Source organism: Grammomys surdaster, unplaced genomic scaffold, assembly GCF_004785775.1.
Source record: "Grammomys surdaster isolate TR1022 unplaced genomic scaffold, NIH_TR_1.0 255, whole genome shotgun sequence".
Classification (NCBI taxonomy): Eukaryota; Metazoa; Chordata; class Mammalia; order Rodentia; family Muridae; genus Grammomys; species Grammomys surdaster.
The window spans coordinates 4,485,634-4,501,338 of record NW_021604696.1 but is presented as its reverse complement, the minus strand read 5'-3'; the positions used below and the strand labels follow the sequence as shown (position 1 = coordinate 4,501,338).

The 15,705-nt window shown below is 42.7% G+C and overlaps 1 protein-coding gene across 1 annotated transcript in view; it reads right to left on the bottom strand.

Moving 5' to 3' along the window:
- Dst (dystonin) overlaps window positions 1-15,705 on the bottom strand; it is a 285,779-nt gene that overhangs the window by 81,314 nt on the left and 188,760 nt on the right. The window contains exons 40-49 of the mRNA XM_028775523.1: window positions 15,307-15,483; window positions 12,884-13,007; window positions 9,932-10,140; window positions 9,026-9,343; window positions 8,504-8,670; window positions 6,893-7,049; window positions 5,913-6,039; window positions 3,508-3,570; window positions 2,795-3,036; window positions 1,918-2,047 (exon numbers count right to left, since the gene is read on the bottom strand). Coding sequence (XP_028631356.1) covers window positions 1,918-2,047; window positions 2,795-3,036; window positions 3,508-3,570; window positions 5,913-6,039; window positions 6,893-7,049; window positions 8,504-8,670; window positions 9,026-9,343; window positions 9,932-10,140; window positions 12,884-13,007; window positions 15,307-15,483 — 1,714 coding nt within the window. The remainder of the gene's footprint in view (window positions 1-1,917; window positions 2,048-2,794; window positions 3,037-3,507; window positions 3,571-5,912; window positions 6,040-6,892; window positions 7,050-8,503; window positions 8,671-9,025; window positions 9,344-9,931; window positions 10,141-12,883; window positions 13,008-15,306; window positions 15,484-15,705) is intronic.

Here is a 15,705-nt window from a genome sequence, read left to right as displayed (position 1 = left end):
TGTCTCTCTCTCTGTCTCTCTCTCTGTCTCTCTCTCTCTCAGCTGTAAGCCATTTGGTTCTAACATAATTTAAAACTTATCATTTTTAAAACATACCAGTTCCCTACTCAAATCCTTCCAGCAATAACTTTCCATTCCTTAGGTGACACAATCTGAAGGCATTTGCCAAAAATGTAGGGCCTGTCATAGTCTGGCCCTGGAACACCCATCATGTGGAGTTTATACTGACATCAACCCTTTAATCCAGCCCAGTAATCTTAACATTCTCCCCAAAGCAGCATGTGTCCAGGCCACACCGGAGCACCTTCTTGTGACCTCTACCTCTGACCATCATTCCCAGTCCCCTGGGATCTTACCCTCAGCCAGGAAGCCTTGCTCACCTAGGTTACACAGAGCATACCTCTTGAGGTGAAACATTAGTTATCAGAGGCAAGCACTGAAGCCCACCTATTGCCCCATAAATAGTAACTGCTTAGAGTGACTGGTTTATTTCAGAGATTACATGTGTTTTAATGTGTGTATGTATACATGTGTGTGCTCACATACATGTGCATAGACATGTGGAAGCCAAAGAACAAGCCCTAACTGCTGTTCCTGGAGCTGTGCCATATGGCTTTGCTTGTTTTGTTTCCATCTATGAGACGAGGTCTCTCATTGGCCTGGTACTTGTTTTTTCTCTGAGACAACGTCTCTCATTGGCCCAGTACATGGCAAGTAGGCTAGGCTGTCCAGATAGCCCAGGGGGTCTACCTGTTCCTGCCGCCTCTGCACTGGGATTACAGGCTTGTATTACCATGTCAAGGGCTTCTGCATGGGTTATGGGATGGAACTGAACTGATGCTCTGAAGTTAGCTAAGCACTTTCCTGACTGAGCTGTTTCACAAGCCCCAAGGGGTTTGTGTGTTTGTCCCTTGGCACCATATGCTCCAGGACAGACTTTAATAGACACAGTAGGGGACTTTTATTTAATGGTGTTCCTCTATAGGAGACGTTCCAATCCTATATAATCTGACTAGCAAGACTGTTTACAAAAGCACTCGGGGTGGAGAAGTATCAAAAGCATCTGGAGGCTCTGTAGGAAATGCATACTCTTCAGTCCCATCTCTTCTCTCAAACGTCTGACCATGCTCTCCTCAAGCAATTCTGATATCTCTAGGAGAGCCTCTGATGCAGGGGAAACCACGATGCAGAGGGATTCTTGAGTCAGATCCTGCCCGCCTTTGAACACGAAGAACACCTACTCGTTTCTAAGTTTACGGTGCCAAAAACTAATGGGAAGAAGGTTTGCAATAACTATAGTGGAATACCTGTAAGAAATTCCGAGAAGCAACGGGATACACTTCACCGTGTCAACTGTGGCCCCTGGCTAGACACACCTTAACTTACTGAAACCTCTAAACAACAGAATAAAGTAGGGAACTTACTTTCTACGTCTTTTTACCTCACAAACTGAAGAAAATTCTGTACCTACTAGCAGTGCATACAAAGACAGGATGGGAGGGGAGGATTGCCCTGTTCCCTTCAACACTGGCTTGAGAGAAAGAAAACCTGAGGAGGCAGGGGGCCCAGAAGTGACCTTGCAGAGGAGAAGGGAGCCTGCTCTTTCCGGATGAACGAAAGAAAATTAACAAGGTGCAAAAATAACGAGCGTAAAGTGAATGAAAGAAAATAAACACTAATAAAGACGTAACTCAGTGTGTACCATTTCATTACCAATTATGAACTTCTTCATAAAAACAGCCGAATGCCAGCTCTCAGAACAAAACCTGTGATTTTTAAATAGTAAAAAAAGTAGGTTCTGAGACGTTTAAAGAAAATCCAAAAGCAAATGAGACTGTCAGATGTTTGCTGAAGAACATTCCATTGACTATGAAAGCAGCTGAGTACCCATGAGCCCTAGCACGTGGATAGACTCACCCATCTCTGCCAGAGTCTGCTTCCAGGATGGGGCCTCAGGAGCCTCTGGGTTCTCCTTCAGAAGCTCTGCCAGTTTGTCTTTTAATTCTTGTACTTTGTTTACATTTTGCTTTAGTTCTGCCTCAAATGACTAACAAGGAAAAAGCAACACTAATTAACTACACAAAAATACGGCAACAAAAGACAAAAAGCATTTCCTCACCCCCCCATCCCCTCCGCTCTGGGATAACCCAGAAAGGAAAACCCTGGAGTCAAACGCTGCAGTGGGCGAGGACCTGGATTATGCAGCTGATAATTCTTGTTTTTTTCCTTGGCCATCTTCAATTGTGAGATACAGAAACCCCACAGAGGAACACTCTATGGAGGTAATGACCGACTTCTGTAATTTCCTGCTTTCAAATGACTCTGGACAAATGCAAGCTGTTCTCAGTGAGGTAACTGATAAGCAATCAGCCTTGGTAAAGGCCTCCAGAATTTGGGACTCGAGAGTCCACATGGTCGAATTCAAATACGGGTTGATAAATTGCCTACATTTTTGTCAGTGCAGTGAGAAACTATTTTCCCAGTCTTGTCAGCTACAGAAATGCTGTCTGTTAAAGACGCCAGTATCAGCTGTCCCACTTTAGCTGACTAGGTGATATCCCAGATTTAAGCTGATTTTAAGTTACTCATACCCTACAGTTTACTCCTTTTTAGAATGTCAGAGGGCTGGAAAAGTGACTACTCGTTGCTCCAATCTACAGAAAGACCGATTTAAACAGAAGAGTCATCATCTGATGAAGGGTCTAGGGTGAAAACGGAACGGAGCTCAAGGCCCCCAGGGCTGCTCTGGGTAAGTCCGTTCTCCGTGCGGCTTTCTTCCGTGTAGCCAGCCTACCTTGTTCTGCTCCACCTGCATCTTCACAGACTCCGTGTCTGCCGGTGTCGGGGTCTGGCGCCACCTGCTGGCAGTTCTGTTCATCTTCTGTAACCACTGCATCATCGCACTGGACTCTTCCTGAGCCTTTTGCAACTTGGAGAGCTTAGTGTTCAGTTCAACTATTTTATCCTTGAGTAAGAGGCCCAGGTCTTCGTAACTGTGGCTTATGTCAGTCATGTCCTTTTTGATAGATGTTAAACCTAAGAGCAGGAAGAAAAGTATGCGAATGCACGCTGAGGGTTTTGTAGAGGAGCGATGGAATTAAGGTTTATCGTAGATGGCATTTTCTTCTATTTTGACACTGTTAAGCCTGCTACAATGGACCACAGACTTTTTAGGATAGAAAGATGAGGTCATACTGCTAGTTGATAACAAATAACTCAGGAAAACTGTGTAATTGTAAAACATAAGAGGGTAAGAGGTAACTTGATGAAATTGTAAGCTCAAACATAACAGATTACTTGGGTACCAAACAGCAAACGAACAAGAAGGAAACAAAACCAAATCCCAGAGTGAAACATCAAAGGTTCATTTATCTCAGATGGATAGTTATAGCAATATATTCACAGACACAGTGACCATTTTAACTCAAGTTTAAGATTTCAGCATCACTACTGTCCTCTAGAACATCAAATTCCATCGATCACAAGCCAGATAAGGTTACTATTCACCTTTATTTGCCAAGAAATCCTGAGTATTTGTGTCTGTTCCTTCACCATTTAGTATTATTCCACCTGCAACAAAACAAAAAAAAAACAATAAACAAACAAACAAACAAAAAACCCAAACAATGAAGTAACTTTAGATTGTCCTAGTATTTCTACCTACTAAGATGGCATTAAATAAACTTCCACTGCTCATTTGTACAGTAGTGACTTTCCTCTCTCCCTCTCTCTCTCTCTCCTCCTCTCTCTCTTCTTTCTTTCTACCATTCATAAATTAATCAAAGGCTGATTCTCAAATTAAATAGCTAAGATATTTTATGCTAAGGTCATCTCAATGATAAAGCTGGGGCAAAGGTCCCTAGCACCTACGTATTAAAGAAAGCAAAGCAACTGAGACGAAAATGTCTGCTTTGCCTAAGGACTGAGTATTGTCTGACAGTTTACACAACATAATCACAGGCCTAATGAAGGCAGGATGATTTAAAAAGACAAGAGGCAAACTTCTGAAGGTAAATCCAGAACAAAAGCCTGTTGTTCAGTCCACATGTGCCAACACAGAAAACACAGGGGCGGGTTGTGCGTGGGCCTGGGGTAGGACTCTCCTGAGCGTGAATGCCAGCTCTTCCAACTACTAACTGTGTGCCCGAAGAAGTACTGAATGAAGCTGATGGGTACCATGGGAGCTAACCTGTACGAACACTGTGGGAACCACACACAGTTAACCCACTACCTACCAAACAGAAACTCCTTAGTCAGTCATAATAGCCATCTGTCCTTTATTATCATAACCATCTGGGATTGGCATGTCTCCATAACCACAATGTTAATAAAATCCAACTTTCTCATGCTAGCATCCACTGGCTGTCTATCAAAGGAGAGAGATGCCCATGCAAGAGCAATCAATAGAAACATTTAAACATCTGAGTTCTCTCTCCCTCTCCCTCTCTCTCCGCCCCCCCCTCACACACACACACACAGGAGTAGATGCATAAGGCATTTTCAAGAAAGTGAAAGTGCCCTAGAATCTCTAAACTAATTGTTAAAAGTCAAGCAGAGAACACCAATCAAGGGTATAGATTTTATTCCAAATATAAAGGAGACGGGAGGAACTCAGATAAATCAAAGACAATAGAATTCCTTTTCATAAGAAAAAAAAATCAACTTGAGGTCTCAGGAAATCTGATTAGGGCAGACAGGAGCGAACACTGTAGCATATACGATACGGGCATCCCTTGAAAAGGGATCAACGGAGTGGAAAAAATGGCTGTTTGAGAAAAGTGCAGCTGGAACACGGGTGTCACTCACAATGGGGACAGCTGGAGGCCTGGTCAGACTAGATAAACCAGAGGATACACAATGGAGATAGGAGACTGGCCTTCTGTCTATTCTTCAACTTAAACAAAAGCAAATGAAAAAGTATGCTCCGTAAAGTATGCCTTACCAAAACACTATATTCGTATTAAGTTATTTGGGGAACCGGCATTTATGTGCAACTGTGGTCTTTGGCTGAGAGGAGTGGGAACAGCCAGGGCTGAGGCTGAGATGTGAGCGTGCAGGCCAGCAGGCTGCAGAAGCAAACGCTTCGGGAACCAAGTTCAAACAAGCAGGCAGACACAAGGAGAACAGCAAGCTTGCCTCACAGACAAGGGCCCACACCCTGGCCTCTCCAGTACCAGGAAACCAAATCCATTTGCTACATAGTATAATGAGAGGCGAGACAGCTCAAAGGGGGCTTCACTATCTCCACTTAAATAAACACAGTCCAAAGCAAACAGACTGGAACCTTTGTCAGTACCGTCTTCTTATCCTTGCCTGGTTCCATTTGACTTGTAATATTTAATAAAATCAAACATTTTGCCTGACAGATTGGAGGGGGGTAATGTGTGTATATGTATATACATATTCCTATGTTTATAGCTGTACATGTCCAGGTGAGTACTATGCATGTGTCTGCTCCTGCACTCGGAGGCCCATCCTGGATGTTTGCTTGTTTGCTTTCTTCCAAAATCGGTTTTCACTTTACTTTCTGAGGTAGGGCCACACGCCAAGCCCGGAGATCAAGGATTTGGTGAGTCTGGTTTGTCAGCCTGCTCGGAGGATTTCCTGTCTCTGCCTCCCGAGGGCTGTGATCACAGGTACAGCACCATGCTCACACATGTACAAAACATGTGTGGAGACTGGAGATTCAGTCTCCCATCCTGTGCTTGCACAAACATATCTGAGGAGTCATCTCCCCAATTCCGTGACAGATGTCAGTGTGCTTTTAAAAGTCACTCATCTTACATCTTTTCCTTTGTATTCCTGAGGTGATTTTTTTGTTTGTTTGTTTTAAATTTAATTAATTTCAAAACCACAAAAGGACCATGAAGGATTGAATTCTTACAGACTTGTCATGAAAACAAAGCACGTACCTGATTTGGCTGCGGCTATGGCCTTTGCAGGGCTGATCAATGCACCCAGCAGGTTACATAGTGAGACCCCACTGTTGTTTGCTTTGTGAATTTCTGGTGCTTTCAGACTCCACTTTTCTTGTAATTTCTTTAAACACAAAAACACATCATCTTTCAGTCTTCCATGTATCTTCAAAGTTGTACATTATAATTGAACTTCTTAAGCATATTTCAAAGCAACAATGACTGCGGGCCCAGGTGACTGTTAACACTGTTGGCAGAGGAGAACGGGGCAAAGCCCATTCTGTGTTCTGCCCCCAGCCACAGTGGGAGGCAGGCTGTGTCCTGGCGCCACGGGAATGTTCTAGAGTAACTGTCAACTGTAAGTCTGTAGGGCTCTACCAGGTGCAGCTACGTCATAAAGTATGTGACAGGACAATAAAAATAAAACACGGGTGTATAAAATTCCACCTCACGCTGAGTTTAACTACCAAAATTTCAATGAAGTGTTAAAGCTACATGATTTCACTCTGAGAAAAATCTGACACAATCAGCCGTAACTTTTATTACTTAAGTCAGACAACAAAATACTTATACATTACTTATGCAAGAAAGTCAAATAACTTGTCTTCCAGTACTGGTTAGACCTTGCACATGAAGACAAGGGTCTCTTTCTTACTACTTGGAGAGAAGGTATAAAAAAAATGGAAATTAAATTGAGATTTGATAAAGAAGGAAATTTCAATATTATGGAGGCTAATGAGGCACTACATATATAATATACATTATATATATATATATATATATATATATATATATATTAAATTGAATTAACAAAAAGATTATGTAATTCCTTGAAGAGATCAGCTCATCCCATTACTGATTTCCACAGATCCTATAGGGCATTTCTGAGAGCAGCTTGTTTGAGTTTAGGCTAAAGGACCCTATGCTTCATGACTAACACAGGCAAGCAGAAGTTAGTGTGAGGTCTAATGAGCCACCTTGGTTTCTTCCAGAGCTTTTCCCAAGTCCTCTGCGCCGAAAGAAGGCTTCAGGACAGGAACCTGCTTGGTTGTTTCTTTTATCCACGCTTTCAGTGACTGAGCAAGAGCTTGGAAAGCACTCAGCTGCTCCTGACAAGAACTCAGTGCTTCTTTCCTAGTGAACAAAAAGAAGACGTTAAGCTTCAAAGCCAGATGCTCCAAAGGCCAATTATTAACCAGCGCTCAATATTCCCAAGTATCAGGCTGAAGTTTCCTTATGTGGCAAATGAAATCAGCTAAGTAATTACTTGTTGATTCCTTAAGTAAAGCTCATAGAGAGAGGGTACAGTCATGAAATACGTCACTCACACATAACAGTACTCTCTAATACTATGTAAACTCTAGTTACTTTGACAGGTCCATTTTACATAATACTTAGTGCCAGCAGGCAAAGAGCCAGAAAATACACATATACACTGCTGACCCGAGGAGAACATAGGTCATGTTAAAGGATGTCTTAACTCGGCACTTTGGAGGGATGACATTTCTACCTCTCCAAGAGATGTAACCAGCGACTGGAGTTTTAACAGGTGCTCACCCGCCCCAACACATGAGATGCTCCATTGTAAACCCTACAGGCCTTTCTATAGGCCAAGCACAGGACCTATGAAGACCGTTGCACTTGACATGTGAATGGCTTCTGTGCACATCTATCTGACTTACGTGCTGGAGATAAGGATGTGCTTCAGCTGGACAAACTACTGATGACCACATGGTGTTAACGCTTTAATAGTCTACGTGTTACCTGAATTTAAAATTGGAATAGATAACCTAGACTATGTAAGGCAGCCACGAATATGTCTTCTGTGACGGGTTTAGAAAGAGAACCCAGATGTTTTAGGTAGAGAATTCTAAGGAAGTAAAACTAGATGAAAGATAAATAACCATGCTAAAACATCTTTTTTTTTGGGGGGGGGGGCTCTTTCATTCATAAAAATCAGACGAGTGTTCTAAACATGAGACAGAAAAATGTGAAGGTGTAGAACAGAGCCATATAGAATCAAAGGTCAAACCGGGCCACTTGTTTGTGGATTTGTAGCTCATTCGCTAATTGGAGAACACAAGCCATTATATTTTTTTTAATACCTTTTTAAATTTATGTTCCTTTTTTAAAAATCTGTCTTCGTATACACTTGCATAACAGAAGAGGGCATCAAATCCCTTTAGGGATGGTTGTGAGTCACCATTTGAATGCTGGGAATTGAACTCAGTACCTCTGAGCCACCTCCCACTGGTACTGCTGTGCTAACAGAATGTTCCCACGTTTACATAAGCAGCATTTTCAGGTCCCCATCTTAATAGTTTACCCAATAAGAAATTGGTGTTTTTGTTGTTGTGTTTTGCTTTTATAAGACAGGGTCTCACTGCAGTCCAAGGTAGGGCCTCAAATTCTCTGTAATCCCCCTTCAGCCTCCTGAGTATATTTAACGCAGAAATCACCAACAGTCTGAGACTCCACAGTTTGGAAATCACCTCAGTCATAGACTTAGTAAATAAAGGCAACTCAGCTGCTGAGTACCACCGAGTGAAATAAAACACATTTTTTTTTTTTTTAAGAGAGGGTCTTACTTTTCTTGGATAGTATCCTCCATTTCTTTGAACTTCTTTGACAAATTATTAGTCTTCTCAAACACCAGAGCTTTGTCTCCTGGTAAGCCATGGCTGGATATCTCCTTTAGGAGACTGTGCAAAGCTTCGAGATCTTTCCTGTGTTCTAAGAATTTAGTAGTTGATTCCTGCAAAGGATTTACATCAGTCAGTATAAACGTCGCTAGATCTTAGAATCACAAACCCGCCAGCATGTTCTGCATGGAAGAAGAACAGCCCACACATCCACTACATTTCACTCCATAGTCTGTGAATGTATAGACAGCCCACGGTGACTCTGTGGTTTTGCTTCTCTGTGGATTTAGCATGTTCAAGGATGGTCGTAACAGCTATGATGTGTGGTAAATGGTTTGTTTCTATTCAACAGAGAAATGCTTCATGGAGAAACAGATACTGGTAGTTAAGATTGTCGATGAAATAAATGCATGAGCTTGTCTTAACCGGTCCCCGTACCTGGCATTGTAACGCCTGAGGAATACACACCTGCATATGCTGAGACAGCTCTGAAACATCCTTTCCGGGCATGTCCACCTCAGTGAGCGCCTGGCTCTGTGTCTCTAGAAACGTCTGGAGCTTTTCTGAGAGCTTCTCAAACTGTTCTACTTTGGCCTTTAGCTCCACCATCTTGGCAAGCTTTTCCTTGTGTTTCTGGCTCGCTTCGGAAAAGCGAGCAGACAGGTCCTTCATTTTCGCTTGCAGTGAGGAGGCGGTGGACGGGTCTGCTGTCTCTATAAATGTCTTCACCTTTTCATTCATGGCATTTATGCTGCTCTGGCGACCTGTAATATCCTGCTCCAGCATCTGAAATACAGCAATTGTTGTATATATTTTTTATAAAGCCGCAGAGTTTTGAAAAAGATTCTTCACAGCAACTTAAGCTTGGGCAACCTGTGACTAAAAAGGTGAACAGTTGGAAATGAATAACATGTTTGATTTTTCTCCTGAGGAAGCCAATCCTAAAGCTCTTCAAGGGAGTGTGGCGAACAGCTGGCTGGCTGCTTGAAAAAGGCAGGGGCTTGTTGCTACCTGGCAACCCCTTGGGATCTAAGGCAGCCTGGGGATTAGCCATGTTCTTAATTTTTAAAGGGCCTGGGAACAGCAAGATTGATCTGATAAACCCCATGAGCAGCTGGGAGAAGCGACGATAAACAAGATTAGATACAATGTAGCTTTAAAGCCTCCTTAATGAATAACGACAAGTCTATAAACCCCTTTCCAGGCACTATCAAAAACAATCATTTACATATTCATTTGTACAAGCACTGATGGCTCCTCTGTTGTATTCAGAAGCATCCCTCTTTATCTCTAAGTCTACCTATCTATTCCTGAAGACAAATAACTTGTTTTCAAGTGCAAGTGGAATTCTTCCCTTTGGCAAAGGTCACTCACGGTGTTTTTACTGATGAGATCCTGGAGCGCTGTGGAGTTTAAGGGCACTTGACCCGGCTTGACCAGTGAGCTTTCCACATTGCCCATCCAGTCCAGCATCTCGTCCAGACCGTCCTGCACACTCAGCGAGCGGGTCAGCGTTATCTGAAGCTTCTCATTCCGTTCATTCACAGACTTGGACAGATCATCGTATCTCCCAACAATGTCTTCTGCTCCAAACAGAGAGGGGAACAGGAAGCACAGAGTTCTATTTGCCCGATTCTTTTTCGAATGCACTTTACAATGAACCATTAAGTCTTCATACAAGAAAAGCATAAACGATGTATTTCCAATGAATAATCAGATCAGGCGTAACTTTTATAAAGACAGGAATTGAGTGAAAAGTAAAATAGTAAAAACTTCACGTGCCTGTCATCTGTATGACTGGGGATGATTTTTAGATGCATATACATTTGGAGTGCCCCAGAGAGATGACAGAAAGGTCTAAATGGTGGGTCACTGCAGTCACTACTGTGTCTCAGCCTGATCTGTCACACTTATTGATAACTGCTTGGGGTGGGGAGTGACAGTCTCAGGCATACTGTCTAGAGACAATTATGTCACATAGACACTCATGGTCAGCCTCTGTCATAATCAGAGAGAGACTTCAAACGCACAGAAGTAAGAAGACGCAAACGTATTAAGAAAACAGGACAGTCACAGCACAAAGCCACTAAAAGCTATGATCATGCTTCTAAAATACAACCAACAGAATTCACTTACAAGTTTAATAGTGGACAAAAGGGGGACATGAGATGAACAGAACAAACTATCTCCTGGGATATAACTTGACTTTCAATTCTAAAGATTTAAGATGAAAAGAAAAACACCCATGACAGGTTTAAAGAATACTGCTATTACATTTCTGCCTCTCTTTGGAAAACAACTTGTTTTCTATCGTGATTTTTTAAAAAAACTTTTTATTATACAAAGACTCAGAATAGCATGTGAGTTATTTCTGAATGTTTTAGTGGAACACAATGTGGAACACAGCACTAGGAGTTACGGCCTAGACAGCTCCTTAAGCGAGTCCCCTTACAGGCTGGTGTCTGGTCTATGGCGCACGACTCCATAGCAAAACTATTTAAGTTGTGGCTTAACAGTCTCTCACTGAACTGGAAAGTTTATGTGACTGAGACAATCATGGCTAAACACAACGAAGTCCACGAGAAAGCAGCACAGAGAGAGGAAATGCACTTCATATCCACCAGCAGGCTACAAGCAGAGGAAGCCAGTGTCAGAGTCAGGTATGGCCCCTAACTCAAGCGGCTGCCTTAAGACACAGTTTTCCATTGGCAGTTGAGCTGTTCCTCAGGGGGTGGTGATTATGTACCAGCGTGATGAGAGCTATTGGTGACCTGTTTCACGACGACATAAGGTTTACCATCCCGAAACAATAAACTGTCCTCAAAAACTTAATATGTTGCAAGTATTACAGTTATAGACTGCATGTGTGTGACCCTTGACTTCCCATCCTCCACCCAGGTATTTAGGTGTAAGACCTAACATGGTAGTATCTGAAGATGAGGGCTTTGGAATCATGGGGCATTGTGTGTACGTGTGTGTGTGAATATATGTATATGTGTGTGTGTGTGTATACACATATATACATATATTTGAACATATATAAGTGTATACATGCATGCATACATACATATATGTTTTGATCAGTTCCTTGTATAAAATTTTAATCCTTTAAATTTGCTGAGCAATAAAAAGTACGGGAAAAGTCTCTGTCGCAGTATTTGTCTCTTGGCCCCAGTTCCTAACACAGAGTTCTTAAGTGTCTCAACAACTCCTTCATCAGTTCAGGGCTAGCCTGGGATACACACAAGCTCTTGTTGTCCTTCATCAGTTCAGGGCTAGCCTGGGATACACGCAAGCTCTTGCTGTCCTTCATCAGTTCAAGACTAGCCTGGGATACACACAAGCTCTTGTTGTCCTTCATCAGTTCAGGGCTAGCCTGGGATACACGCAAGCTCTTGCTGTTTTTATTTATTTTTTTAAAATCAACAAACAATCCAAAAAAAGTGTTTTTTAGAAGTTACTGTTTTTCTTAGAAATAAATACAAGATCTTACGGAAATCCCTCTGTATCCTAAACCGTTTCACACATTCCTAGAAAATGTTGCCAAGAGAGAAGCTTAAATCATTGATGTAACCCATGAAACAATTTAACATTTAACGGCAGGAAAAGCTAGGCATGGCAGCTCATGCCTGAAGTGTAGCATTCAGATGGCGCATCAGCAGGATGGCCTGTGAGTTCAAGACCAGCCTGGGCTCCACAGTTATTCTCAGGGCAACTGGGCTATCGAGCAAGACCTTGTCTTAAAAAGATGAAAAAACAAAAAGAAAAAAAAAAAGGAAAACATCACAATGCCTCTTCAAATAACAGAACACAATGAGGAGTCTTCCTCCTCTACACTTCCAGGCTCAGGTTCCTACTGTGGCGGTGGTCTCCCATGTGGGATTTTAAGATAATACATAGAAATGGAAGAATAAAACTTTAAAGGCCAGCACTCACACTTTCTTCATATGCCTTAAAAATGTTTTAGTTTTTATATAATTAATTAGATATTATAATGTGATAAAATGCACATATAATTTATAAATACATGTGTCTTGAAATTACTTATTGATCATGGTCCACAATCAAGATCATTTGTGTGTCTCTTAAGAATGAAGAAGAGTTATGGAGTGGCTTTCCTTTCACAGAAGATTTCTACTCAGGTTTTAAGTCGGCTCTGTTTGGGAGAACTGTATGAACAGTCATCGGGAAGGCGTTTTTCATTTCATACACACAGACAGAGATCGTGAAGCAAACGAGCTACATCTGTGAACACTTCTTCCTTATGTATAAAACACCTCCATTTACCCATGAGACAGGAAACAAGACCTCAAGCTAAGACCTCACCAAGTGTCTTCTGGATATCATTCTTGGCAGGAAGTAGCCAGCCCTTGGCATCCAGGAGTACTTCTGCGGTTTTCTTCAGCTTCTCTACGGCGACCTGCTGACTTGATATCTGTCCTTGCAGAGCCTGTGGGATTAAGTGGTTTTCAATTAGATTCAGGACTAACAGGTTTCCAATAAGGAAAGATGATCATCTAAATTGGATGGAATAAACTATACAACACACAAACTTACACTGTCAAGCTTATTCTGGACTTTTTACTCTGAGCTTTATTCTGTATCAATTAACCAATCCAGACGGTGAGCCATGGCACACAATAAGGCGTTCTTGACAACCTTCCTACTTTCAACTTCTAATCTCATTGCTCCACCTTTTCCCCTAATTTCTCTTTTGATGTTTTACATAACACCCCTACCCCCAAAGCCCAAAGCCCAAAGCCCAAAGCCCAAAGCCCAACAGCAGCAACAAAACACAGGCACAGAGAACCCACATGGCTGCTTCTGACTCTAGGTTCCTGACTTCATGTTGTGTCATCTGAATTTGTTCACTTTGATATGCTACTGAGCATCTAAAAATTAAAAAAGTGTTGCTATAATTCTAGGGTAAAACAGCTACAAAGCCTACAAGAAGGGCTACACTCTACGGGTAAGAGGAGATGCTGGAGGAAGATCAGCAGGGAGTGAGGACCAGTAAATGGATGCTGGGCCCTGAATAAACTGGAAATGAGAAAGCAGAACATTTCTTCTTAGGGTAAATAAGAGGCAAAGAAATAGGCTGGGGAGAGGGAGAAGAAAGGAGAAAGGGGGAAGAAGGGGAAAGAGGGAAGGGGAGGGGAAGAGGGAGAGAGAGAGAGAATATGAGAATGAATACATAGGGCTGCTAAGGCCTCGAATGTTACGCTTAGGGCTTGACATTGTGTCTGGTAGCAATGGGGACTTACTGGAAGGCTTTGAAGAAAGCTAAGTAAGGGCATATAGCCATGCAGGGAAAACCAGAAGAAATGATCTGAGAAGCAGTGCCCAACTGAGCGTAACTTAATTTGGAACAAAGTAGCTGGGACTTTACCAAGGACTGAGGCCATCTCTTGTACTCCAATTGCCTGGACCACAATGTACAGTGCAGTTCAGGGCTGGGAAGAGTCAGGAGGGCTTGGTCGTATTGTCTAAAGCCATAATATCTAACACAGGATGACTTACTACAACTGTATTTTACAGGAAAATCAAATGAAGCAAAACTAACTTTCCAGCTGTATTAGTGACTATTGCTATGCTGGTGGATGGAGCCCATGAAAGAACGGCCAGTTGTCACAGAGGACAGGGACACAGGCAGTGAGGGTACAAGAGCAGAGAAACAGGCTGGGTTCTGCTGAGCTCAGGTAACTACCGAAGTTTATAAACTTAGGTGAGATCACATTTCAGAGTGGAGAAGACCTTTGTTTTGGAGTCTGTGACTCCAGAACAGTATACAGGAAGAAACAGGCAAGCTGGCAACACACGGGACTATAAGAATGGAGCCATGTCGAGAGCATGGCAGAGGAGGAGGAAGCGCCACAGCAGGCAGTGCAGCAGCACCAGAAGAGGAAAAGCAGAAGGCATGGAAGACGTTCATGGTGTTCTGATGGGGAGACAGAATAAATGTGGCCAAAGAAGTAAAAACAGCCCAGAAGAATTCTATACCCAAAGCTGAAAGAGTGGGTGAAAGGAACGCGAGTTAGTATGATAGGTGACTCACACTGATAATACAACCAAGGGTAAGAAGGCCCTGGCGAGTGGTTCCTACAGATACACACTGTGCACTTTGGGCCAGGTGACCCTCTAGATCAGTGTTCTCAACCTTCCTAATGCTGTGACCCTTTAATACAGTTCCTCACGTTGTGGTGACCCCCTCGCCCCAACAACCACCAATTATTTTCATTGCTAATTCATAACTGTAATTTGCTTCTGTTGTGAATCATAATGTAAATATCTAACATGCAGATAGTCTTAGGCGACACCTATGATAGGGGTTGTTCGGAACCTCAGAGGAGTTTGCCATCCACAGGCTGAGAGAACTGCTGTTCTAGATGCCGGGAAATACAGCACCGAACAAGACAGACACAAACGCCCGCCTTCATGGAACTTAGTTCTAATGGAAATGTGAGGAAAGTTAACAAGTATAACAGTAAGTAAGTGGGCGGGGCTTTGTTGGAGGTAGGAGGCGGGTTCAGTGGACTGGAGCCAATAATGGCAATGTTAATCCAGTTAAATAACAGTGGGAGAAACGTTCCGGAGCATTTAATCGCATTGGAACCCTCTGGTGTGACAGAATACTCTCCACAGGTCTCCTGGGCCCAGAGCAAAGCTATCACATGAGTGCGAAGAACGGGATTCTTTTGATAGGGTGGCTGAGGGAATTGCTTCTCTTCCCCTCCCTCCTCCTTCTTTACCTTGGTCTCTTCTAACTGCCTTTGCAGATTTTTGGGGTCCAAAGCAATAGGCTCGAGTAAATGTTTGCTGGCTTTGGCCTCGCAGGCCTGGAGCCCGGAGAGAAGTCCACAGGAAGCATCTTCATAGTGTTGGTATTTATCCACCAGATCTTTGAGGTTATTTCCAAGAATACTGCACTAAAAATCAAAGAAGAGAAGGAGAGAGAAGCTGAGGCCCACTGTCTTCTCATGCATGACAAGATCTAAAGATGGATGAGCTGGGTAACTTGGGGTAAAAACCAGACTTCAACCAATGTCAAGGTTCTTCCTCTTCACGCGGAGAAGTCAAAAGGTGACCATGAAAACAAGGAGACAGTTCTAGACTTAAAATTATTAAATAACATTATTGCTGGCTGGCCT